General features: G+C 46.5%; 1 protein-coding gene across 1 annotated transcript in view; it reads left to right on the forward strand.

Moving 5' to 3' along the window:
- Positions 1 to 1,767: 1,767 nt before the first annotated feature.
- Positions 1,768 to 25,576, forward strand: part of NUP210 (nucleoporin 210) — a 111,533-nt gene continuing 87,724 nt past the window's right edge. The window contains exons 1-7 of the mRNA XM_040406850.1: positions 1,768 to 2,365; positions 10,819 to 10,955; positions 12,800 to 12,931; positions 13,024 to 13,120; positions 19,758 to 19,908; positions 20,092 to 20,224; positions 24,525 to 24,683. Of these exons, the coding sequence (XP_040262784.1) occupies positions 2,208 to 2,365; positions 10,819 to 10,955; positions 12,800 to 12,931; positions 13,024 to 13,120; positions 19,758 to 19,908; positions 20,092 to 20,224; positions 24,525 to 24,683 (967 nt within the window). The 5' untranslated portion in view covers positions 1,768 to 2,207. The remainder of the gene's footprint in view (positions 2,366 to 10,818; positions 10,956 to 12,799; positions 12,932 to 13,023; positions 13,121 to 19,757; positions 19,909 to 20,091; positions 20,225 to 24,524; positions 24,684 to 25,576) is intronic.

Below are 25,576 nucleotides of genomic sequence, written 5' to 3' on the forward strand. Positions count from 1 at the left end.
TCTGGAGGCGGACACTAAAACGCAGCTTGCATCGTTTTGATGTCCGTCTGACGAAACTGAGCCAAACGGATCCGTCCTGACTTACAATGTAAGTCAATGGGGACGGATCTGTTTTCACTGACACAATATGGTGCAATTGAGAACGGATCCGCCTCCCATTGACTTTCAATGCAAGTCTAAATGGATCCGTTTGCATTATCATGAACAATGCAAACGGATCCGTTCTGAACGGATACAATCGTTTGCATTATAGGTGCGGATCCGTCTGTACAGATACCAGACGGATCCGCACCTAAACGCAGGTGTGAAAGTAGCCTTAGGGCTCGTTCACAAGAACGTGTGAAGCCCGTGGTCTGCAATGCACGGGCACCGTCCATGGGGCAGGCGCATGGGGATCGCAGACCCATTCCCTTGAGTGGGTCTGCGATTCTTCCGTTCCGCAAAAAGATAGAGCAAGTTCTATCTTTTTGCGGTGCGGACTGCGGAAGCACGGAACGGAACCCCAGAAAGCACTCGGTAGTGTTCCATATCTCCGGATTTGCGGACCCATTGAAATGAATGGGTCCGCCATCCGTGATGCGGAATGACCACGGAACGGTGCCTGTCTATTGCGGATCCTCAAATGCGGTCCGCAATACAGCATCGGGCAGCACACGTTCGCGTGAACGAGCCCTTACACGAAAAAAATTCTTTTGGTTCAAAAGCGCAGAGAAATATGCATAAATGACACTGCTGTGTGCATGATTTCCTGCAGATGGGCATCTACACGAGAAGCCAAACTGTCATTCACTGGGACTAGTCTGCGTCATTTCCGCCTGAATTAAGGGACGTCACTTAGGCTTCATTCACTTGTCTGAGACGAGACGGTCAGGGTTTCCTCCATGAAGGTTCCATGTTTGGTCCATGCTTTGCGCTCCGTGTGTCACCCATATTCCACGTGAACTGCTAGGCGTCTGAAAAGCGGTTTTCCAGACCATCTTCTACCAACCATCAATGAACACCACTTACTGTACATAACACAGACCTCATCCATGGTCTGTCAGCGGTTTACGCAGACCCACCGACTTTAAGGCTAGGGCTACACCGCGACATATAGGGCACAACCACACTGCGACATTCATGCCACGCGACATATTTTGTAATGCTAGTCTACAGTGCCGCACTGTGACGTACTGCGACACCATCTTGAAAGGATTTTTTCCAACATCATAGACTAGTACAGGCATGACCAACCTGAGGCTCTCCAGCTGTTGTAACACTACAAGTCCCACCATGCCCTGCTGTAGACTGATACCTGTAGGCAGTCTGGGCATGCCGGGAGTTGTAGTTTTGCAACAGCTGGAGGGCCGCAGGTTGGCCGTCCCTGGACTAGTATTACAAAATATGTTGTGTGACACATATCGTCAAGTAGCCTTAGGCTAGGTCTGCGCGACATTTTTCTACGACTGTCGCATGTCGCAGTGTGACACTATAGACTATCATTATAAAAATTGTTGCGCGACACGTGTTGCAGTGTAGTTGTGCCCGATGTGTCGTCGTGTAGACCAAGCCTGATAGTCTATGCGGTCACACTGCAACATGCTGCGACTGTGGCAAAAAATCCATTTGAGATGGATTTTTCTGCGACTGTCTTGTCGCATCGCGACACATGTCGTCGTGCTGGGTTCCCGTCAAGGACCACAGCAGCGCATGTCTGTCCGACAGCGGCACATCTCCAATGCATGTGAGGGAGGCTGCAGATCCCCCATTCATCTGCATAGGACGCAGATTTCACCACGTGTAAACATCCCCCAAAGAAGGGTTGCACTTTAGAAAGCCGAGAACTTACTCCCTGTATAATAGCTTTCAGAATACATGAGCCCCAGGTCCTATACACGGGTATACTCGGCACATCCGCCTATTACCCCCCACCCAGCGTCCCCTGCAGCGCCGTGCACATGGCCGCCCTGTGGAGGTGACCTGCTGTGTACAGCACACCGCCCTCCCTCTCTTTACGGCTCTTTCTTCCAGATAGCGGTGCGGGCAGGAGGAGGAGGTGATGAAGAAACACATGGCGGGAGCAGATAACCCGCCGGCCTCCCGCACACACCGGCAGCTGTAAACCCTAGTCTCGGACGTGGTGACCTGCGGAGGGCGCTGTCTTCTGTTCTCGGCGGTCAGAGGAAGCACAGAGGAGTCCTGCGCGCGGTGCACTGCACAGAGGCAGCATGGGGCAGAGGGGCTGCTGGCTGATGGGAGTTGTTGTCCTGACTTTCCTGCATGTTTCTATATCGTCTAAACTGAATATCCCCAAAGTGCTGCTGCCCTTCACCCGAGGGACCAGGATAAACTTCACCCTGGAGGTGACTGAGGGCTGCTACAAGTGGTAAGTGCCTCACTGGGGGTGCACTATAGGGCAGTGATCTATAGGCGACTTTTGACCGTATTTGCACAGTGATTACTGTGCCAGTGACATTTCAGGTGACAATGACTGCCAGTATGTCGCCATTCACTTGCATTGTGGCTGAAAGGGCAAAAAAAAAAATCCACGTGGAATTGTGCAAATACTGTAACGTGCGTTTCACGCCAAAGTTTCGCTAGTCGTTCCAGCGATAGACATGCAAATCATTGTAGAATTTGCAGACTGTAAGGCCAGGTGACATGTGTCACAGAAAGGGGGTGCAACGCGCTGTCGTGAATATTTTAGGGTATGTCTACATGGCGATTTTGGCTGCCCTAGGAACGACTAGGGGGTCGCAGCATGGCTCACACGTTTTCCGCAACCATGACGTGCGACTCCAACAAGTTTCTTTTTTTCGTTAGCCTATTGCGGTCACACTCTGACCTTTTTCATACCTACACTGCGATATTTGGTTGCGTGACAGCTGTCGCGGCCAAAATAGCAATGTAGATGTGTCCATAGACCTGTGATTTGGTTGTAAAAACGCAGCTGAGTCGCGGAAAATCTGGCGATTCGCCTACGACTTGCGTTAGTCACATGCAGCCTGCGACACAAACTGTATCGGGTCTGGATTTTTTTGCGACTGTCGCATGTTCTGCTGTGACACCACTGACAGTCATTAGATCCAATGTCACCGCGTAGGTGGTCTTAGCCCCGATACCCATCGTGTGATCAAGAATCGCGGTGTGGCAGTGCATCTTTAGAAATGAATGGGTTGACAGCGTGATGCGCAAGCTGCCGCGACCGTGATACCAGAGTCACGCAAAAATCTCCAATCCTGGTTCGATATTTATTTATTTATTTTCTTAAAGGGGTTGTCCCATCTTGGAAGTTGGGGGCATATCTCTAGGTCACAGTGATGGCTAACCTCCGGCACTCCAGCTGTGGTGAAACTATGACTCCCAGCATGCTCTGGGAACAGCCAAGCAAGTGTGCCTCTTGGGAGTCGTAGTTTTACCACAGCTGGAGTGTGGAGGTTAGCCATCACAGGTCTAGGATATGCCCCCAATGCCTGATAGGTGCGGGTCACACCTCTGGAACCCACACCTATCCTTAGAACGGAGCCTGCAATGTACAGGAGGGCACATGCACAGCCGTCCTCCATTCACTTCTATGGGACTGCCGAAAATAGACGAATGGCATGCTCGGCTATTTTTGGCAGTCCCGCTGAAATGAATGGCAAGCGCGGCCACTGCTCCATTTACTTCTGTGAGGCTGATGGAAATGGCCAAGTGCTCCGCTCGGCCATTTTCGGTTCTCTCATAGGAATGAATGGAGGGCGGCCGTGCTTGCACGATGTGACTTCCTGCACTTTGCCGGCTCTGTTCTAAGGATAGGTGCAGGTTTCAGAGGTAGGACCCGCACCTATCTGACATTGGGGGGGCATATCCTAGCGATTTCACCCCAATGTCCAAGATGGGACAGCCGCATCCTCCGATGGTAATGACGCCCCCTCGGCATGCTGATTGACAGGGCCAGGGAAGGTAATCCTTCTCTGCTGGCGCTGTTAGAATTTGAAATCTCGCGCCTGCGCCGTACCTGGCTTTAATCGGCGCAGGCGCACTGAGAGGCGGCCGCTCTGCTCGACCGCTCCATCCTCAATGCGCCTGCGTCGATGACGTCATCGCATACACCCGGAAGAGAAGACGCCGGCGTCTTCTCTTCCGGGTGTATGCGATGACGTCATCGACGCAGGCGCATTGAGGATAGAGCGGTCGAGCAGAGCGGCCGCCTCTCAGTGCGCCTGCGCCGATTAAAGCCAGGTACGGCGCAGGCGTCTTCTCTTCCGGGTGTATGCGATGACGTCATCGACGCAGGCGCATTGAGGATGGAGCGGTCGAGCAGAGCGGCCGCCTCTCAGTGCGCCTGCGCCGATTAAAGCCAGGTACGGCGCAGGCGCGAGATTTCAAATTCTAACAGCGCCAGCAGAGAAGGATTACCTTCCCTGGCCCTGTCAATCAGCATGCCGAGGGGGCGTCATTACCATCGGAGGATGCGGCTGCTACCAGCAAGTAGCCGCCCTACTTGCTGGTAGCAAGGTAATTAGCATATTTTAAAAATCGTTTTTTAGCAAAATTTACTGAACCAAAATTATTAATTTGATTATGTATCATGAGATCGCACTATAGGGATTATTATTAAAGAAAAAAAAAAAAACGGTTTAATGGGGTGACAGAAACCCTTTAAGCTTTTCTGGGTTCGCAGTCACACCAACCGACCCTATTTACTTCTGTGACTGCACTGCTACACAGCAATCCCTGCTCACGTTAGATCATGGCCACAGGATAGGGAATAACTAGATTGTGGGGGTCCTACCACTGGGACTCCCACCGTTAATGAGAACGGGGCCGCTGTACCCCCTGCAGACCCCTGAAATGAACAGAGTGGCTGGTCTGGCTTGCGTGTGGCGTTCCATTAATTGATCTGTGGAACTCATAGTAAGGAATGGAGTGGCCGAGCCTCCGCTAATTTCAGGGGGCTGCAGGGGAGACGGGGCCCCCATTCTCATGATCAGTGGGGGCCCAAGCGTTGGGACCCCCACCGATGTAATAGTTATCCTCCTAACAACTAGAATACCCCTTTAGCAGATAGTCACGCTGTCCCCCAGAAGTTGTGCCGCATTCCAATTGATTCCAGGAAGGTGCGCGTGGCCCGCATTGGAGAAAAGTCACCTGCAACTCTCAGAGGTTGCAGAACGGTGCATTGGGTCTTCCGTGTCCCAGATTTTGCAGATACCGTAAGGCAGGCATGCTCAACCTGCGGCCCTCCAGCTGTTGTAAAACTACAACTCCCACCATGCCCTGCTGTAGGCTGTTCCTGGCTGTAGACATTACTGCTGACTGACTGCCACTTAACCTCAATCAGTTCATGTTGTGTGGTTAAAGTGGGGATAAGCGGTTCCAGGCACCAGTGGAACCGCTTATCTCTACAAGGCAATAGCCTTGGATCAACTGATATCCAATCTGTGGGACAATCTGCTACTCACCATGTGGGTCCTATAGACCAAAAGCTCATGTATGGTCGGCAAATTCTTCACCCCAAGTTTTTGCAGGGAACATAGTGCTGCACACTGTGCTATATGTCCTGTCCATACAGAAGCTGACTGATTCCATCAGGCCTCGTGTATGCCGCCATTTCTTTTATTTAACTCCTGTAGAAATGTCCTATCTTTGTCCGCAAATTGGACAACAATAGGACTTATTCTATCTTTTTGCCGGGCCGGAGAACGGACATACAGATGTGGACAGCACACGGTGCGCTGTCCCCATCTTTTACGGTCCGATTGAAATGAATGGGTCTGCATCTGATCTGCGAAAAATGCAGATTGGATGCGGACCGAACATAGAGTCACGTGCATGACGCCAGTGGTCAATAAGGTCCATCAGTCACCATGCAGATGTGAAGAGAACCTTATTTTGCCAGCATTTAAGCCTACAGAACCTCTTCAAAGCAGGATTATAACCTCCTTTTGATGATGAAATAGTAATCTAAGGCTTCTTTCATACTAGCTAGCTGTGTTCTCCGTTTAAAGGGATCTCCTGAAACATAAATACTGATGACCTATCCTCAAGATAGGTCATCAGGATGTGATTGGTGAGGGTCCGACACCAGGGACCTCGCGATCAGCTGTTTGAGAAGGTACTGGAGCTCGCAGTAGGTCCTTGGCCTTCTCTCGGCTTTTCCTAGGCCATGTGATGTCATGTTCATCGTTCACGTGGCCTAGGGGCAGCTCAGCCCCATAGAAGTGTATGTGGCTGAGCGCGATACCAAGCACAGGCATAAGGGCTGAAACGATTACTCTAATTAATCGATTAACTCTACACAAAAAAATCCTCAAATCGATCGAATTGAATCTGTGACCACAGAGTGTGAGTGAAGAGCTTGCTATTACTCACGCTCCGCGGTCACCTGCCTGCTCGCACAACGCTGCTTTGGATTCTGACGTACACCCCTCGTCAGGACATTTTAGTTCACTGGTGCTGCGGCTGGGCACTGATGGCTAGGAGGGGGAACTGAAGGCAGTGGGGGGAGCAGATGGCACTGGGGCGGGGGAGTAGATCTGATGGCACTGGGGTGGGGGGAGAGCTGAAGGCACTGGGGGGAACTGATGTACTTGGGCTGATTGCACAGGGGGAAACTAAGGGTGTTGGGGACTGATGAGTTTTTATAAAGGAAAACTGTCTATTAATTCATTTTTTCTTATTCGAGTACTCGGCTAGTCTTAAAAATAATCAGTAGAATACTCGATTACTAAAATAATCGTTTATGGCAGCCCTACACAGGCACTATACAATGTACGGCGCTGTGCCTGGTGAGCAGGTTGAAGGCCACATCGCTACTGTACCCCCCCCCCCCCCCAACTGGTTACTTCCCCTCTGTACCCTGACTGAAGGCTAATAGCAATTCATTCATAACTTCTAGTAGAAATAATAAAGGAATGGCGCAACATAGAGCCATAAGAATAGAGGCTCTAGAATTGGTATTACATGGAGAATGCATGAAACTAATAGGCATGTCGGCAGTGGTGAATGGTCCTCTTTAACATAGCCAAGACGGATCTGTCATGAACTCCATTGAAAGTCAATGGGGGATGGATCCGTTTTATTTTGTGTCTGAGAAAACGGATCCGTCCCCATTGACTTGCATTGGGGGTCATGCCGGATCTGTCTTGCTCCGCATCCCAGGACGGAAAGCGCTGCGGTTTGCTCTCCGGTAGAAGAACGGAATGGAATGCATTTTGGAGCGTTCCGTTCTGTAAAGTTACGTTTTGTCCCCATTGATAATGAATGGGTCCGCAATCACGGAGATGTGGAACGGAATCACGGATCGGAACCCCACTACGGAGTGCTTCCGTGATGTTTCCGTCCGTGCCTCCGCACTGCAAAAATTAGAACTTGTTCTATTTTTTTAGCGGTGCGGACGGATCACGGACCCATTCAAGTTGAATGGGTCTCGATCCGTCCCGGCCGCCGCACAGAATTTGCCCGTGCATTGGGGACCGTGAATTGCGGTCCCCAATGCACGGAACGGATGCACAACGTTCGTGTGCAAGAGGCCTTGGTGGTAGCTCTGGTATTCGCACAGCTCCAGTGTCCTGCCTGCCTCCACTGTCTGACTGGTGGACTGTATGGCCGTACTGTGGAGGAAAATGAATCATTGTCAGGGTTACTGGCGGGAAGTTTACTGCTAAATTCTGGTTTAAGAGGAAGTAGGAGGGCCTGACGGGGAGCTCCGATTTCCTTCTGTCGCTTCTTTATGCAGCTGTTAATCATTAAAAAAAAAAAAAACATTTCTCAGGTTCACCTCTTCCGGGGAGCATCCGAATTTTGATTCACCTGTGGTCTAATTTCCGTGAATAAGGAAACGTCACATCACATAAGAATAATGTATAATATTTTGCAGACTTGCCATCATTGGTCACATATTTCACTTTCCTAGTGATGGAGCAAAACCAACCTGAAATAATTTACTCCGCAGTTAAAGGGGTTGTGTCACTTCAGCATATGACATTTATCATGAAGAGAAAGTTAGTACAAGGCACTCGGACAATCGCAATACATTAGTAAGTGCTGTAAGTGCCTTGTATTAAAGCTCCATTCACACGTCCGCAACGTGTTTTGCGAATCCGCAAAACACGGACAGCGGCAATGTGCGATCCGCATTTTGCGGACCGCATATTGCCGACACTAATAGAATATGCCTGTTCTTGTCCGCAATTGCGGACAAGAATAGGACATGTCCTATTTTTTCCGGGAACGGAATTGCGGATCCGGAAGTGCGGGTCCGCAATTCCGTGTCCGGGCAGCACATCGTGCTGCCCTATAGAAATGAATGGGTCCGCAATTCCCTTCCGCAAAATGCAAAGCGAAATTGTGGACGTGTGAATGGAGCCTAACTGTGTATACATGATAAGTGCCATGTGCTGACGTTAGACATCCTCTTTAAGGTTTGAATTAGTGTTTAGCGAACTTTAGTTTTCAAGTTCAGCGTACAAAGTTCAGGTTATCTAAGAATATCATTATGGATTCCGCTACCATGGACCATAAGTTATGGTTCGTGGTAGCGGAATCCATAACGGAATTTTTTGATAACCCGAACCTTGTATGCCGAACCTGAAACACAAGTTCGCTCATCCCTAGTTAGAATGGTAAATTGGCAAAGGATTTCTTTCTACAATGAACATTTACCACCTAGTCACAGGATCAGGAAGCGTCAATAGGTATGGCAATGCCCGTGATCTGTTAGGTGAATATTGCTTTTATTATAATTAGCAGTTATACTAAGTCTTTTCCCACAAAATATTTTCTGGCTCCTACTGCTCTGTAAAATGTTGTCTTCAGAGTATCATGTCCGCTTACAGGTGTTCTTTAACATAGTCCAGTTAGGCTACTTTCACACTCGCGTTTTGTGCGGATCCGTCATGGACGGTTCTGCACAGAGAATACAACCGCATGCATCCGTTCAGAATGGATCCGTTTGTATTATCTGTAACATAGCCAAAACGGATCAGTCTTGAACACCATTGAAAGTCAATAGGGGACGGATCCATTTTCTATTGTGTCAGAGAAAACGGACCCGTCCCCATTGACTTACATTGTGTGTCAGAACGGATCCGTTTGGCTCAGTTTTGCAAGCAGTGTTTTGGTGTCCGCCTCCAAAGCGGAATGGAAACGGAACGGAGGCAAACTGATGCATTCTGAGCGGATCCTTTTCCATTCAGAATGCATTAGGGCAAAACTGATCCGTTTCGGACCGCTTGTGAGAGCCCTGAATGGATCTCACCAACGGAAAGCCAAAACGCCAGTGTGAAAGTAGCCTTACTTAAAGGAGTTATGCAGCTTTGTAAGATTAATGGCCTCTCCTCTGGATAGACCATCAGTATAAGGGCTCATGCACATGACCGTTCGGCCATTCCGTGCATTAGGACCGCAATTTGTGGTACCCAATGCATGGGCACTATCCATGCGGCGGTCGCAGACGGATCCAGACCCATTCAACTTGAATGCGTCCGTGATCCGTCCACTCCGCAAAAAAGTTGAACAAGTTCTATTTTTTTTTGCAGTGCGGAGGCACGGAGAAAAACTCCACGGAAGCACTCTGTAGTGCTTCTGTGGGGTTCTATGCCTCCGTTCCACACCTTCTAGATTGCGAACCATTCAAGTGAATGGCTCTGCATCCGTGATGCGGTGTGCACATGGCCAGGACGCGTATATTGCAGACCCGCTGTTTGCGGGCCCAGCCATCACATGTTTGTTTGCATGAGCGGCTAGGATTGGTGAAGGTCAGTCTCTTGGCACCTCCACCAATCAGCTGTTAGAAGGGACTGCGTTGCTCAGGCAAGCGCTGCAGCCCCTCTTTAGTGTTCTCTTTTTGATGCTGGCTGGTTTGTACTCAGAATGTCATAATTGTATTATCCTGTTCATCATTGTACTTTTCTTGAGCAGTGCATCACATTCAGATGGTCAGCTTTGGCGCAAAGAGACCCCCCCCTCACCCCCTTTCTTGATTTAAGGATAGGACGTCAGTTTTACAAAGTGGCTGCTAACCCACTTTAACAAATGATTTAATTAAATAGGGAACTATGCAGCGGTATAACCCATGCATGAGTCTTTCAGTGCATCCGTGGGTTAACTCAATAAGACTAAACATGGAGGCGGTCATGAGACCCTTGTGTTATGTGACCCTGCCGTTCCATTTTTTTTTTTTTTTTTTTTTTTTGGAGGGGGGGATTTTGGGGAGAAAATTTACCTTTATAACAGGATGCAGAGGGACACAAAACTGATGCAGGCTCCTCTTTTCTGTCCTGTTGAAGAACAGGGTCCAGAGATTTTTTAGTTTTTTTTGCATTTATCTGTGTTTAACCTTCTTTCAAAGTCTAATATAATATATACCTGTGTGTATGTGTGTGTGTATATATATATATATATATATATATATATAAAAGATGAAAAAGGGCAGCACTCCACTGGATAAAAATAAAACAAACTTTATTTACCCATAAGGCTGTAGCGACGTTTCGGCTCTTACACAGGAGCCTTCCTCAAGCTGCTTGAGGAAGGCTCCTGTGTAAGAGCCGAAACGTCGCTACAGCCTTATGGGTAAATAAAGTTTGTTTTATTTTTATCCAGTGGAGTGCTGCCCTTTTTCATCTTATACAATTCGTTGGATTGGCTTTTATCCATATTGGGCCTGTGCACCCTTTTTTCTATATTTCATTGTGACGGTGCTGCCATCCCCTTTTTTTCTTTTTATATATATATATATATATATATATATATATATATATATATATATATATATATATATATATATATATTACACACTATTATTTTCATTTGAAATCTAATATTCTTATCTCCATAATGTTCTTATTTCAGGTCATCAACCAGACCCGAAGTTGCCAGTATTGAACATGTAAACATCGACGACGGTCAGTGTTCACAGCGGGCCATGGTGCAAGCTCGTGCAACCCACCCCACACGGCTAACCAGTATCATTTTTGCAGAAGACATATGTAAGTGTATTTCATATTGCTTATACTCTGTAGCACTGACCAGTGATGCGAATTGCTCTCACTAATGACTGCCCCCAATTCATTGACAGTGGACACTACATGGGTTCCGTCTGGCTTTATTATTTTTGGGTTCAGTCCTGTTTAGCAGATTCATAGTATTGTTGGTATAGCGGGTGCTGACACTGGCTGCTATTTTCGGCAGCCCATTAGGTGCCTGCAGTCCAGGCCTATCCTACGGAGCACATTGTTGCAGAATACAGTTGCTGAAGTCAGGACTCCTGAAATAACCTGGGCTAAAACTGCACCAAGGCCTCATTCACATTTGTGTATGAAAATCCAGATCAAATAGAGAGGCAATACAGATCTTGTTCCATTTATTTTTCCGCACTATATCAGTTTATTCCGTATTGTGTTTCTCATCCATATTTGTACCGTTTTTTTGTTGAAGGATTAGCTATGTTTCTGTAATATAGATGGAAAAAAACTGAATACATACAAATGTGAAATGTGCAGATACAGAATGGGGTAAAACTGGTACCCCTACAAATCAAAAGGGCATGCGGATAAATAAAAAAGGGCATATCAAAACCAGAAATGTGAATAAAACTTTTTACATTTATTGGCATGGTTTTTAAACGAAAAAGCTATTAAAGGGGTTCCCACATGTCCCAAAATGCTGTAAAACAAAAAAGCAATGGTGTACTCGCTTCTTTTTCCAGTGCTGTTTTGTGTACTGCCAGTCCCTGCCTATTTATAGACTGCAGCGGTGACTCGCAAGTATACAGCATGACTGCTGCAGCCAATCACTGTCCTCACCAGTATGGTGGCTACAGCAGTCACATACCTTTTATAGTACCTGCACATGACCGCTGGAGTCTTTAAACAGGCAGGGGTACCAGACTGGCATCTCAGACAACGGTGCCAGAGAAAGAGGTAAGTAGAACATCATCATTATTTATTTATTTATTTTTAAAGGGGTTTTCCGGTTTCAGGAGGAAACCAGACAACCCCCAGTATCCTCCCCAAATAAAGACTCAGCAGGTACTTACCACACAGATCTCGCTTCGGTTCTGCCTGCTGGGATCTATTTACCCTGTTCCAGCCAATCCCTGGCCTTGTCGAGTTCACTGCTGAGGCCAGTGAGTGGCGACGTGGGTCCTGTAAGGTAAAAACTTACCTGTTCTTTATTTGCAACATGCCCCTTTATGGAAAAGTGCAGCATGCTGTGCTTCTTCATACGGCTGAAAAAGAGCATACTGACACTCGTGGCGTTCCTATGGATATGGCAATCAGACACTGCAAATGCATTGTGAATTCAGCCTCACATAAAAGTACAGAATTTTACTTCTGAGATTGCAAGTGAATATGTTTATTTAACCTGTTCTGTGTTAATTATGTTTTCATTAGTGAGTTTGAACGGAAGGTGCATGACATGCTGATACTCGAAAAAGGGGTGTATGTGAAGAGAGGGTGTCCTCAGAAGTTCGATAAATTGTGGAGTGAATGGTTATCTCATACCCATGTGGTTATATAGGCTTGTGACGGTCAAGACCAGATGTTAGGGTTGGGGGGTTAGGGTTGGGTAAGGGGGGGAGGGAGGTGGGGATGGTTAAGTTCTTGGTAATTTTATGTCCAAAATATTTGTTTTAGCAAGTGCTCACGTACTGTACGGATTCATGATAAACTGAGTGGCGATATACTTATGAGTATTGTTGTTCACTGAATTTACATGGTGTATAATGTAAAGGAAAGAAAATGCAACGTACTGTATTATGTTTTATTATGTATTTATTGTTTAATAAAAACTATTTGATTTAAAAAAAAAATATGTTTTCATTAATAAGACACTGGACAGGTCCTTCGATGTGATGCAATTGTGGACATAGTTCATGACATTCAGATTATCTCAACCACAAGAGAACTTTACCTGGAGGATTCGCCGCTGAAGCTTAAAATACAAGCTTTAGACTCTGAAGGTAAAAGATTGCGCTCCTTTGTGTCCCTGTTTTTTTGTTAAAAGTGTTTTTGCATCACATCAATGTGTATGTCACGCTTTGGTATTTTGCAGGTAATACGTTCAGTACGTTAGCTGGCATGGGCTTTGAATGGACAGTGGTGAAGGATGCCGATGTGGACGGCTACTCTGATTCCCATAATACATTACGGTAAGAGAAATTCCTGTCAGGCATGTCATTTACTAGATAGAGCCGCAACAGAAAGTCCATCATCCGTAATTTACTTCGAGAAGGGCGCAGCCATTTGTAGTCCCATTCTCCCATTTGTCACCTGTTAGGGATTTTACTCTACAGTGAAAACCAGTGACAATGGAAAGAGAAGGGTTAAAAAGTAATGGAGGCAAAAATGCTAGCAAGACCTGATGTACCGCATATGGAGCACTGTGCGTTTGTCTGGTTTTCCAGCTCATTCTTATAAAGAGTACTGAATTAGTGTCTGCATTAGGTTCGCATGGAGCAATACGTCAAAAACAAGATGGCAACATAGCAGGAATATTGCATGCTGCTGTTATGGGGAGTACAGTTTAATATTCTTAGGGGCACATTTTAGACGCCAGTCTTAATAAACCCCTAAGCTGGCGGTGGTTCCGCCAAAGTTATGAAGAGGCGGCGGCTTCTACATAACTTCGACGGATCCTCCGCCAGTTCTAAATGTAAGACAGCTTCCTAGCTGTCTTACATTTAGACCTGTTTCAGGCGTAGAAAATGATAAATCAGACGGGCCTGCAGGCCTGTCCCCGCCAACTTTATTAGTCCTGGTGTGAGGGGGGAGAAGTCACAGATTGTGGTGCATCCTAGATGTTGTGCCGCAATCTGCGCCTGAAATATGCCTAATATAGGTGTATTTCAGCTTAATAAATGACCCCTTTAGTGTTTATACTAAGCAAACGTTCCTACAGTGAGGAAGGAAATATTTGATATTTCATAAGGAAAAAATCTAAGGGAGGAATTCATCATTTCCCATCTCCCCTTCTTCCCCCCCCTTCCCGCGCCAATTTTCCGGTGTTAAAAAGTTGCAAACCTTTTGCTGCTTGCTCATATGTTATTGCTCCACCACCCTTGCCAAAAAAGGGTATTGCAGGACCAGCAGCTTGGTCATATTTATCTTCTTTTATGCCAGTTTTCTAGTGTAGAATAAGACTTAAATCTACATTCGCTAGGGACCGTCATAGCTTTCGGCTTACGCGCACGGACTTCCGAGGCTGCACCTGATTTATGACAATGCGTGAGCCTCGTCATAAATTACATGCAGCCTCCTGCAGTGCACGGGGATACCATAGACTGGCATAAAACTATAAATTCCCCCCTAAGTCACAAAATAAGTGTAATTTGGACATATAGGCCCTGATTTATTATAGACCAATATATACTCACCTAAAGAATTATTAGGAACACCTGTTCTATTTCTCATTAATGCAATTATCTAGTCAACCAATCACATGGCAGTTGCTTCAATGCATTTAGGGGGGTGGTCCTGGTCAAGACAATCTCCTGAACTCCAAACTGAATGTCAGAATGGGAAAGAAAGGTGATTTAAGCAATTTTGAGCGTGGCATGGTTGTTGGTGCCAGACGGGCCGGTCTGAGTATTTCACAATCTGCTCAGTTACTGGGATTTTCACGCACAACCATTTCTAGGGTTTACAAAGAATGGTGTGAAAAGGGAAAAACATCCAGTATGCGGCAGTCCTGTGGGCAAAAATGCCTTGTGGATGCTAGAGGTCAGAGGAGAATGGGCCGACTGATTCAAGCTGATAGAAGAGCAACGTTGACTGAAATAACCACTCGTTACAACCGAGGTATGCAGCAAAGCATTTGTGAAGCCACAACACGCACAACCTTGAGGCGGATGGGCTACAACAGCAGAAGACCCCACCGGGTACCACTCATCTCCACTACAAATAGGAAAAAGAGGCTACAATTTGCACGAGCTCACCAAAATTGGATTGTTGAAGACTGGAAAAATGTTCCCTGGTCTGATGAGTCTCGATTTCTGTTGAGACATTCAAATGGTAGAGTCCAAATTTGGCGTAAACAGAATGAGAACATGTATCCATCCTCTGATGGCTACTTCCAGCAGGATAATGCACCATGTCACAAAGCTCGAATCATTTCAAATTGGTTTCTTGAACATGACAATGATTTCACTGTACTAAAATGGCCCCCACAGTCACCAGATCTCAACCCAATAGAGCATCTTTGGGATGTGGTGGAACGGGAGCTTCGTGCCCTGGATGTGCATCCCTCAAATCTCCATCAACTGCAAGATACTATCCTATCAATATGGGCCAACATTTCTAAAGAATGCTATCAGCACCTTGTTGAATCAATGCCACGTAGAATTAAGGCAGTTCTGAAGGCAAAAGGGGGTCCAACACCGTATTAGTATGGTGTTCCTAATAATTCTTTAGGTGAGTGTATGTCAAGGCGTACGCCACAGTGTAGTGTTGTGCAGGTTTACTGCAGCTCCACTTGCTTTCACATCACTGTAACCAGCTATGATAAAATAAACTGCAGCGAGATTTGCTTGGGTGTTGTTGGTGTTTATTGTATTGCGGCAAAGAAACACTTTGTGTGACGTTTCGGCACAAATGCCTTTTTCAAACACATGCCGCTCTGGAGGAAGGAGCCAGATGATGCTGCGCTGAGAGGGGGTATAGCATGCCACTGCATGCAATTGGTATAAGCGCAGCATCATCTGGCTCCTTCCTCCAGAGCGGCATGTGTTTGAAAAAGGCATTTGTGCCGAAACGTCACACAAAGTGTTTCTTTGCCGCAATACAATAAACACCAACAACACCCAAGCAAATCTCGCTGCAGTTTATTTTATCATATACACGGGGTGGGATCCCGACTCCACGCTTCATCACCCAGTGTGCCACACTGGTCTACTATTTGTAACCAGCTATGGCCACTACAGCTTGAAAAGAGCTGTTCTTCAGGCTCCGTTCAACTTGATAGCTCTGTTGCCGGAGACTGCAGGGAACGGGTGAACAGTGGGGGTGTAGGACCAATCGGATATTGATGACCTACGTATCATGTCCTCACAGAAGGCCAACGGGCTGCATACTTTTGCAGCTAAATCATAATCAACTTCTAGATTCTCCCCTTCCCCCACAGTCAGAGTTAGGCCTCTTTCACACGACCGTTGTGTGCACCCGTGGCCGTTGTGCCGTTTTCCGTTTTTTTTCGCGGACCCCATGACTTTCAATGGGTCCGTGGAAAAAACGGAAAATGCACAGTTTTGCAGCCGCATCCGAGATCCGTGTTCCCTGGCCGTGAAAAAAATATGACCTGTCCTATTTTTTTCACGGCCAACGGTTCACGGACCCATTCAAGTCAATGGGTCCGTGAAAGAACACGGATGCACACAAGATTGCATCCGTGATCCGTGGCCGTAGGTTACTTTTTATACAGACGGATCCGAAGATCCGTCTGCATAAAAGCTTTTTCATAGCTGAGTTTTCACTTCGTGAAAACTCAGAACCGACAGTATATTCTAACACAGAAGCGTTCCCATGGTGATGGGGACGCTTCTAGTTAGAATACACTACAAACTGTGTACAAGACTGCCCCCTGCTGCCTGGCAGCACCCGATCTCTTACAGGGGGCCGTGATCAGCACAATTAACCCCTTCAGGTGCGGCACCTGAATGGGTTAATTGTACTATCATATCCCCCTGTAAGAGATCAGGGCTGCCGGGCAGACCCTCCCCCCCTCCCCAGTTTGAATATCATTGGTGGCCAGTGCGGCCCCCCCCCCCCCCCTCTATTGTAATAATAGGTTGGTGGCCAGTGCACCCCCCCCCCCCTCCCTCCCTCTATTGTAATTATTCGTTGGTGGCACAGTGTGCGCCCCCTCCCTCCCTCTATTGTAATAATTTGTTGGTGGCACAGTGTGCGCCCCCCATCGGCCCCCCCTCCCTCTATAGTATTAACAACATTGGTGGCCAGTGTGCGGCCTCCCATCTCCCCCCTATCATTGGTGGCAGCGGAGTACCGATCGGAGTCCCAGTTTAATCGCTGGGGCTCCGATCGGTAACCATGGCAACCAGGACGCTACTACTGTCCTTGTTGCCATGGTTACTTAGCAATAGTACAATAGTAGAAGATTCATACTTACCTGCTGCTGGCTGCTGCTGCGATGTTCGTGTCCGGCCGGGAGCTCCACCTACTGGTAAGTGACAGGGTCTGTGCGGCGCATTGCTAAATGAACTGTCACTTACCAGTAGGAGGAGCTCCCGGCCGGACACGAACATCGCAGCTCCCAGGTAAGTATGAATCTTTTACTATTGTACTATTGCTAGTAACCCGCTGCCACCAATGATCGGGGGGGGTTAGATGGGAGGCCGCACACTGGCCACCAATGTTGTTAATGCTATAGAGGGAGGGGGGGCCGATGGGGGGCGCACACTGTGCCACCAACGATTTATTACAATAGAGGGAGGAAGGGGGGGGGGGGGGCGCACACTGTGCCACCAACGATTTATTACAATAGAGGGAGGAAGGGGGGGGGGGGCGCACACTGTGCCACCAACGATTTATTACAATAGAGGGAGGAAGGGGGGGGGGGGGGGCGCACACTGTGCCACCAACGAATTATTACAATAGAGGGAGGAAGGGGGGGGGCCGCACTGGCCACCAATGATATTCAAACTGGGGAGGGGGGGGGGGGGTCTGCCCCCTGCTGCCTGGCAGCCCTGATCTCCTACAGGGGGATATGATAGTACAATTAACCCCTTCAGGTGCGGCACCTGAGGGGTTAATTGTGCTGATCACGGCCCCCTGTAAGAGATCGGATGCTGCTAGGCAGCAGGGGGAAGTCATGTACACAGTTTGTAGTATATTCTAACTAGAAGCGTCCCCATCACCATGGGAACGCCTCTGTGTTAGAATATACTGTCGGAAATAAGGTTTCACGATCTAACTCATATCCGACAGTATATTCTAACATAGAGGCGTTCCCATGGTGATGGGGACGCTTCAAGTTAAAATATACCATCGGATTGGAGAAAACTCAGATCCCATGGTATAAAAGGGACTCCAGACTTTACATTGAAAGTCAATGGGGACGGATCCGTTTGAAATGGCACCATATTGTGTCAACGTCAAACGGATCCGTCCCCATTGACTTGCATTGTAATTCAGGACGGATCCGTTTGGCTCCGCACGGCCAGGCGGACACCAAAACGACTTTTTTTTCATGTCCGAGGATCCTCCAAAAATCAAGGAAGACCCACGGACAAAAAAAACGGTCACGGATCACGGAAAAACGGGACCCCGTTTTGCGGACCGTGAAAATATACTGTCGTGTGCAATAAGCCTTAGTTCTTGTGCCTGATAGCAGTGAATTGTCAGATTCAATATTTTATTACTGAATTTGACTCATTTTGGCCTAAAAATATATATTTTTAATTGGTCTTCATTAACACTTTTAGCAGTTTTTGTGATACATGGCATTTAAAAATCTGTTTATTTGCAGACTGTCACCCCTGAGTTCCATCACCTGGCAGCTCATGTGTAGCTCTGATCTCCTGACCTCATAAAACACTCATTTAAAGGGGTTCTTCAGTTTGTTTAAACTGATGATCTAGCCTCTGGATGGATCATCAGCATCTAACCGGCGGGAGTCCGACACCTGGGACCCCCGCCGATCAGCTGTTTGAGAAGGCAGCAGCACCGCGGCTTTCTCACTGTTTACCGCTGGCCCAGAGACGTCACAACTAGTATCAACTGGCCTGGGTGGGGCTAAGCTCCATTCAAGTGAACGGAGCTTAGCCCCGCCCAGGCCAGTGATACTAGTCGTGACGTCACTGGGCCAGCGGTAAACAGTGAGAAGGCCGCGGTGCTGCTGCCTTCTCAAACAGCTGATCGGCGGGGGTCCCAGGTGTCGGACCCCCGCCAGTTAGATGCTGATGATCTATCAAGAGGATAGATCATCAGTTTAAACAAACTGCAGAACCCCTTTAAGTCATATTTTAAGAGTTTAGCTATAATGAGTGTTTATGAGGTCAGGAGATAAGAGATAACGGTTCAAATGAAATGTCAGCTGACGGAACTCAGGAGTGACAGTCTGCAAATAGACTGATTTTTACCCCAATGTATCACAAAAAACTGGAGAAAATTTTTAATGAAGACCAATAAAAAAAAAAAAGTTTTTAGCCTAAAATCAGTAAAATGCAAGCATAAAAAAGTTGCCCCAAAGGTGTCCATAGTGTTTAAAGAGGACCTGTCACCTCTACTGACATGCTTCTTTTAGTAAATAATTATATTCCACACAAAATGAAAATGTTGGATCATCTTTTCTTATGACTCTATGTAGTGCTATTCTTCTGTTCTTCTTATTCTTGCTAGAAGTTTATGGATAAAGGTACAGAGGGGAGTTACTAGTTGGGAATGTGTCCCTGCACAGTCTTACCTTGTCCAATCAGTGCTACCAGCGTCAGACTGTACAGGGACACACACCCAACTGGTAGCACCCATCAGTACCTTTATCTATAAACTTCTAGCAGGAATAAGAGAAGATTGGATGACATAGTCATGAGAAAAGATGCTTGAGAATTGTTATTACACGAGGAATGCAAGTAACTATTAAAACCGGCATGTCAGGAGTGGTAACGGGTCTTCTTTAAGCACAGACATTTTTATGGGGTTCTGTGTAACAGATCTGATAAATATAACTAGATTGGTATATATTTGGGTTTGTTTCACTGATCCCTTTTACTAAGCTGACATTTGGTGATGCATGTGAAACTCTGTTCTGCTCTCTAAATATTTTCTCGCTTGTAGAATCCTGAAGTTCTTGGAGTCTACCTATGTGCCGCCAGCCTATATATATGAGATGGAAAAAGTAGCAAAACAGGGTGACACAATTTTGGTGTCTGGAATGAAGACTGGAAGCTCTAAACTCCGAGCAAGAATGTTGGAATCAGTCTATGAGGTAAGTGAACAGGCCAATCGTGGGGTATAATGATGGGGGAATTTGTATGTGACTATGAATTTGAGTTTACTACAGCTGTGCTCAGCACTGCAGAAATCAAATGGTACGATCGTTGCTAGATACATAAATTTGATTTAACATGCAGGCATGTGATTCATAAAAACGTCATTTGTTTTGCCGCAGAATGTGAAACCCGCGGAGGTCAGACTCCTTATTCTAGAAAACATTCTCCTGTATCCGGCTTCTGATATTTATCTACTTGTTGGATCCTCTATACGATACAAAGTGCAGAAGGTCAAGCAGGGGAAGATCACTGGTAAGGATTTTTTCATTCCAAACATTTGCAAACTTAATTGCCAGCCTAGATACATCTCTTAGCCAAAGCATTTTATCTGCACTGATACACTGTAGCAGATTATCAAGACAGAGATGTCCACTGCTGGTTCCTTTGGCTCACCAAGGATCGGATGCAATTGTATTAGTGTCATCGGTGAAACGTAACGTACCTGTGGAGTTTTTGGCCTGTAGGCTGACTGGAGAATGATAGAAGAGATAGGAAGAATGCAGCAATGGATACACCATCTATATCTGATCGGTGGGGGCTCTGACTCATTGCACCCCTACTGATCAGCTGGATAAAGGGGCCATGACGTTCTGGAAACAACTATGTCCTCTTCATTGTGTGCTAGACATGGCTGGTCTGTTTGATGGTGACAGTGCCAGGTGTTGCAGCTTAGGCTAGGTTCACATCTGCACCAGAATCTCTGGCAGGAGCCTCCACTGCAGTTTCAAGTTAACAGCAGCAGTATTTTGTCTGTTAAAATGCCTGTATTCATGGTGGACACCCGGCAGGCCCCATTATAGTGAATGGGATCTGTTGTGCACCTGCATTGTACAGCATATGCCAGATCAGGCAGTTCTGGGATTCTGTTCCTTTGCTGGAAGAGAATACTGGAATTGGAGCTTATTTGTGGACGTAGCCTCAGTCTGATTCAGTGGCACAGAGCTGACGTACCTGCCACCGCCGCTATAAAATTTATGGTGATGTGTCTGGTAAACAATGAAGTGGATGTGGCACTTCAGCCAGGTCATTAGTGTGTGTGTCGGGAGTTGAAGCACCACCAATTTGATATTGGTGACCCAAACTAAGGATGAGCCATCAGTTTCAAGGCCTCAGGAAATAAGGACGTGAACGCTGTCCCGGACATCAAGGTGACAGCAGTGTGTAGTGCAGTGTGTGATCATCACACACACGTATACATCACACACTGATGCGTGTAGTGAATGCAGGCAGGCTATTATAGCCAACTGCTAAAGGACAGGGTTAATTCCGCTATATTGGACTACACTTTATCACTTGGCTATAATTGCCTGACTTAAAGGTGGGAAGACAATGTAATAGAGCAGCACGAAATGCCAGCAGAATGCTTGGATGTATAGGGAGAGGTATAAGCAGTAGAAAGAGTGAAGTGCTTATGCCGCTGTACAGAACACTGGTGAGACCTCACTTGGAGTATTGTGCGCAGTACTGGAGGCCATATCTCCAGAAGGATATAGATACTCTAGAGAGAGTTCAGAGAAGAGCTACTAAACTAGTACATGGATTGCAGGATAAAACTTACCAGGAAAGGTTAAAGGACCTTAATATGTATAGCTTGGAAGAAAGAAGAGACAGAGGGGATATGATAGAAACTTTTAAATACATAAAGGGAATCAACTCGGTAAAGGAAGAGAGCATATTTAAAAGAAGAAAAACTACCACAAGAGGACACAGTTTTAAATTAGAGGGGCAAAGGTTTAAAAGTAATATAAGGAAGTATTACTTTACTGAGAGAGTAGTGGATGCATGGAATAGCCTTCCTGCAGAAGTGGTAGCTGCAAATACAGTGAAGGGGTTTAAGCATGCATGGGATAGGCATAAGGCCATCCTTCAAATAAGATAGGGCCGGGGGCTATCCATAGTATTCAGATATATTGGGCAGACTTGATGGGCCAAATGGTTCTTATCTGCCGACACATTCTATATTTCTATGATGGTATTTAGTAATGGTCCCCTGCATTAATACCCACCTCTTAGGCCACGTTCACACTACCGCTATTTATTTCTGTTGTTCTGCTCCGTTAGATGAGCAGAGCAACAAAAATAACAGAAGTTCTGGATCGGGCACGTAAGGGTGGGTTTTTGTCATCCTTTCAACATACACAGAATTCGTATACATTAACGGACGCCTCAGACAGATGCCATACTGTGGCATCCGTCACCATGGAGTTCCATTGTTTAAAAAACAAGTTTTGCAGAACTCTGCAGGATGTGAAAGTGTAGTGTACCCTGTTTTTCCATCCTGCAAGGTTCAGCAAAGAAACATGAAGGCTAATGTATACTTTATTTATTTCTTTTTACAATAGAACTTTGTGATGATGGATGCAACATTAAGGCATCTGTCTGAGGCTTCTGATAACATATATATGTTTTTTGTGTACATTAAATGTATGACAAAAATGTGATGTGGGCCCGGCCAAACTGACAGGGAAGAAGCTGAACAGACTCTGCCGACTACGAAGGAGTCCGTTCAGTTTCCATTCCCGAGCCTGTCTTCTTACCAGACCAAAAAAGTGCTGCGTACAAGGCTTTTTTGTCTGGTCTTTTGACAGAATCTGCAACAGAGGCTCCAAACGCAGCCTCCAACGCAGATGTGAACAAGCGTAGCACAATTCATTAAGAAAAAGTTCCAGCACTCACGTTTTCTTTGGTAGCTAAAATCCTCGTCTTTAGGCTCCATTCACACATCCGCAATTCCATTCCGCTCCGCATTTTGCGGAACGGAATTGCGGACCCATCCATTTCTATGGGGCCACAGGATGTGCGGCCCCGATCCGGAATTGCGGACCCATCCATTTCTATGGGGCCACAGGATGTGCGGCCCCGATCCGGAATTGCGGACCCGCGCTACCAGGTAGCGGACAAGAATAGGCATATTCGTGGATCCGCAAAACACACACGGATGTGTGAATGGACCCTTATTCAGGCAGTAGAAGCAATATACAGGACATGCACCCACTAGTGTAGCAACATTGACGCGTTTCGAACAAAGTTCTTACTTTGTTCGAAACGCGACAATGTTGCTATACTAGTGGGTGCATGTCTAGTATATTGCTTCTACTGCCTGAATAAATACGAGGATTTTAGCTACCAAAGAAAACGTGAGTGCTGGAACTTTTTCTTATTGAATTGTGCTACGAGGCTCACCTGCCTGTTCCGTGCACATGGGCGATCCAGGCTGATTGAGTGAGCTGGACTTTATTTCATATTTACTGTGAACAAGCGTAGGCCTACGTATTATGTATTTGTATTACTGCACCTTTCGTACTCCTCCTCGGGTCAAAATACTCCTAAAAATGGTCAAAGGAGTATTTTTACTCTTTTGGAAAAAACGTAGTGCGACCTCTGCACACAGCTCTGCAGCACAAACATTATACATGCACGGCTGACACCCACACACCCAGCTCGCATTTCTGTACACTGACACCCACGGTACGCTTTTCTGGGTCTGGCTCCTCCCACTTGTGACGTCCTCAAGCTGCAGTTAGTCAGACCTTTCATCTCCTTCTCTGCAGCTTGAGGACCTCCAGGATGGAGAGAGCTGTATTTCTCACAGTCCTCTCCCAGATCGGTCACCCTCCTCTCCGGCCTGTACTGATCACACAGATTGGTGTAGAGCAGGGAGAGAATTATGCAGATGCACATCACTCATTGTATGAGCACTCTGCCCGATCATTAAGGATACAATCGGGGAAGTCTGGCACTGCTGGACTCTAAGACACACTCTAGACTCTTGCTACAAAAAAATAAAAAAGTCATCTTAAAGTAAAAAAAAATACGGTAGGTAAAATCCACATGGCATGAAATTCCAACAGCCCATTATGCTAGCTACTTCCAGGGCATCCTCATGTAAGTAAAGGTCACAATCTATTCCTTGTCTCAGACACAGTAGGATCAGTGTGTTTTGGATGATACAGTATTTTTAATGGAAACCAACATAGTAATTTGACCAGTATGATGAAACACAGAGGATGTTCCATTAGCATCTTAAAGGGGTATTCCGGTTACATTCAGTTATCCCCTATCCTGATAACTATTAGAATCGGTGAGATTCCTACCGCAGGGACTCCTACCGATCACACGAACGAGGGCTCTGTACCCCTTGCAACCCCCTGAAATGAACGAAGCGACTGGTCGATTTGTGTGCAGCTGCACCTTTAATTTTTATCGGAATTCCGGGATGGCTGAGCGCTGTATTCCGCTAACTCCGGAAGTCCTGTAGAAATGAATGGAGCGGCCACGCACATGCCCAACTGCCTGCTCCATTAATTTCAGCGGGCTGCAGGGAATACGGGGCCTCCATTTTTGTGATCGGTGGGGGCACCAGCGGTAGGAATCTCACCTAATAGTTATCAACTTTCCTGTGGATAAGGGAATAATGTAACTGGAATACCCCTTTAAGAATGAGAGATTGGATTATCCTCCGACTCGCTCCTTGCTTTCTTTTGTTTTTAAACCAGAGATGTATATTGTGTGGTTGACTGTTTGTTTTTTAATTGTTTGTTTTTATCTCCAGATTTAGCCATGCCATCTGATCAATACCATTTACAGCTTCAAAACCATATTCCTACCCATGTGGAGAACAAGGATGCACCGGTAGCTAAGCTGGACCAGAGAACCTCCACGGTCACTGCATTACAGAAGGGTCAAACCAGCATTGTGCTGCTTCATAAAAATATCCTTGTGCGATGGTTGTCTTTTGGTTTGCACATTTGATGTGTTCTTAGCTTATTCTGTATAAGCCCTGTGTGTCCCTGACGCTGGCTGGAACAGGACGTCTCATGGGTGCAGTAACACAGCAGTATTGTACTGTAGTGAAGTACAAATGGCCTGTGAACTGTGTCACTTTGTCTGTCCAGGAGTGGGAGCGTGCAATCCAGATCCTAAACAAACAGCTCTGTGTGAGTGTGTCCCGACCAGCTGTGTGAAAATCATCTAAGTGTCTGTAAGAGTGGATAATTGTCATGGCGGGAGTCCACCAACTGCAGAAACCAGCTTGACAGAACTATCCTGTCAGCTGTCTACAAAAGAAATAATTTGTGCTGAAAATTAGAGGGCATGAAAGTAAACCTTAAAGGGGTTATCCAAAGTCTTAGATATGACCCTCATATAGGTTATACTTACCCTGCTCCCCGGCGGCTGCATTGCTGCTGATCACCGCACGGCTGGCTACGAGGGGAGCAGCAAATAGCAGGCCGCGATGCTAGGGAGGCTGGTCCCCATCGCAGCCTGCTAGTGGCTGCACCCCGTCGCCGGTGGGCAGGTTAAGTGTGATCTATAGGAGGAGCATTTTTGGAATTGGATAACCCCTTTAAGCATTGAGTACCTTCCTTCCATGTACTTCTTTGTTATTATGTTAACATTCAGGTTATCTTGCCAAACAGAAACCCCACTCTGTTTACTATATTGCCCGGTTGGGGTTGGCCACTTTAGGAAAATCTTAAGAAATTCATTGGAAAGAAGATTTTAACAAACGTTTTTAACAGAAGTTCTGTGTCGTTACCCCCCCCCCCCCCCCTCCCTTTGAGAAGCCATGCCTCCTTGTCCTATTTTCCAGCCTCATGGTGT

Source organism: Bufo bufo, chromosome 9 (genome assembly GCF_905171765.1).
Source record: "Bufo bufo chromosome 9, aBufBuf1.1, whole genome shotgun sequence".
NCBI classification, from domain to species: Eukaryota; Metazoa; Chordata; class Amphibia; order Anura; family Bufonidae; genus Bufo; species Bufo bufo.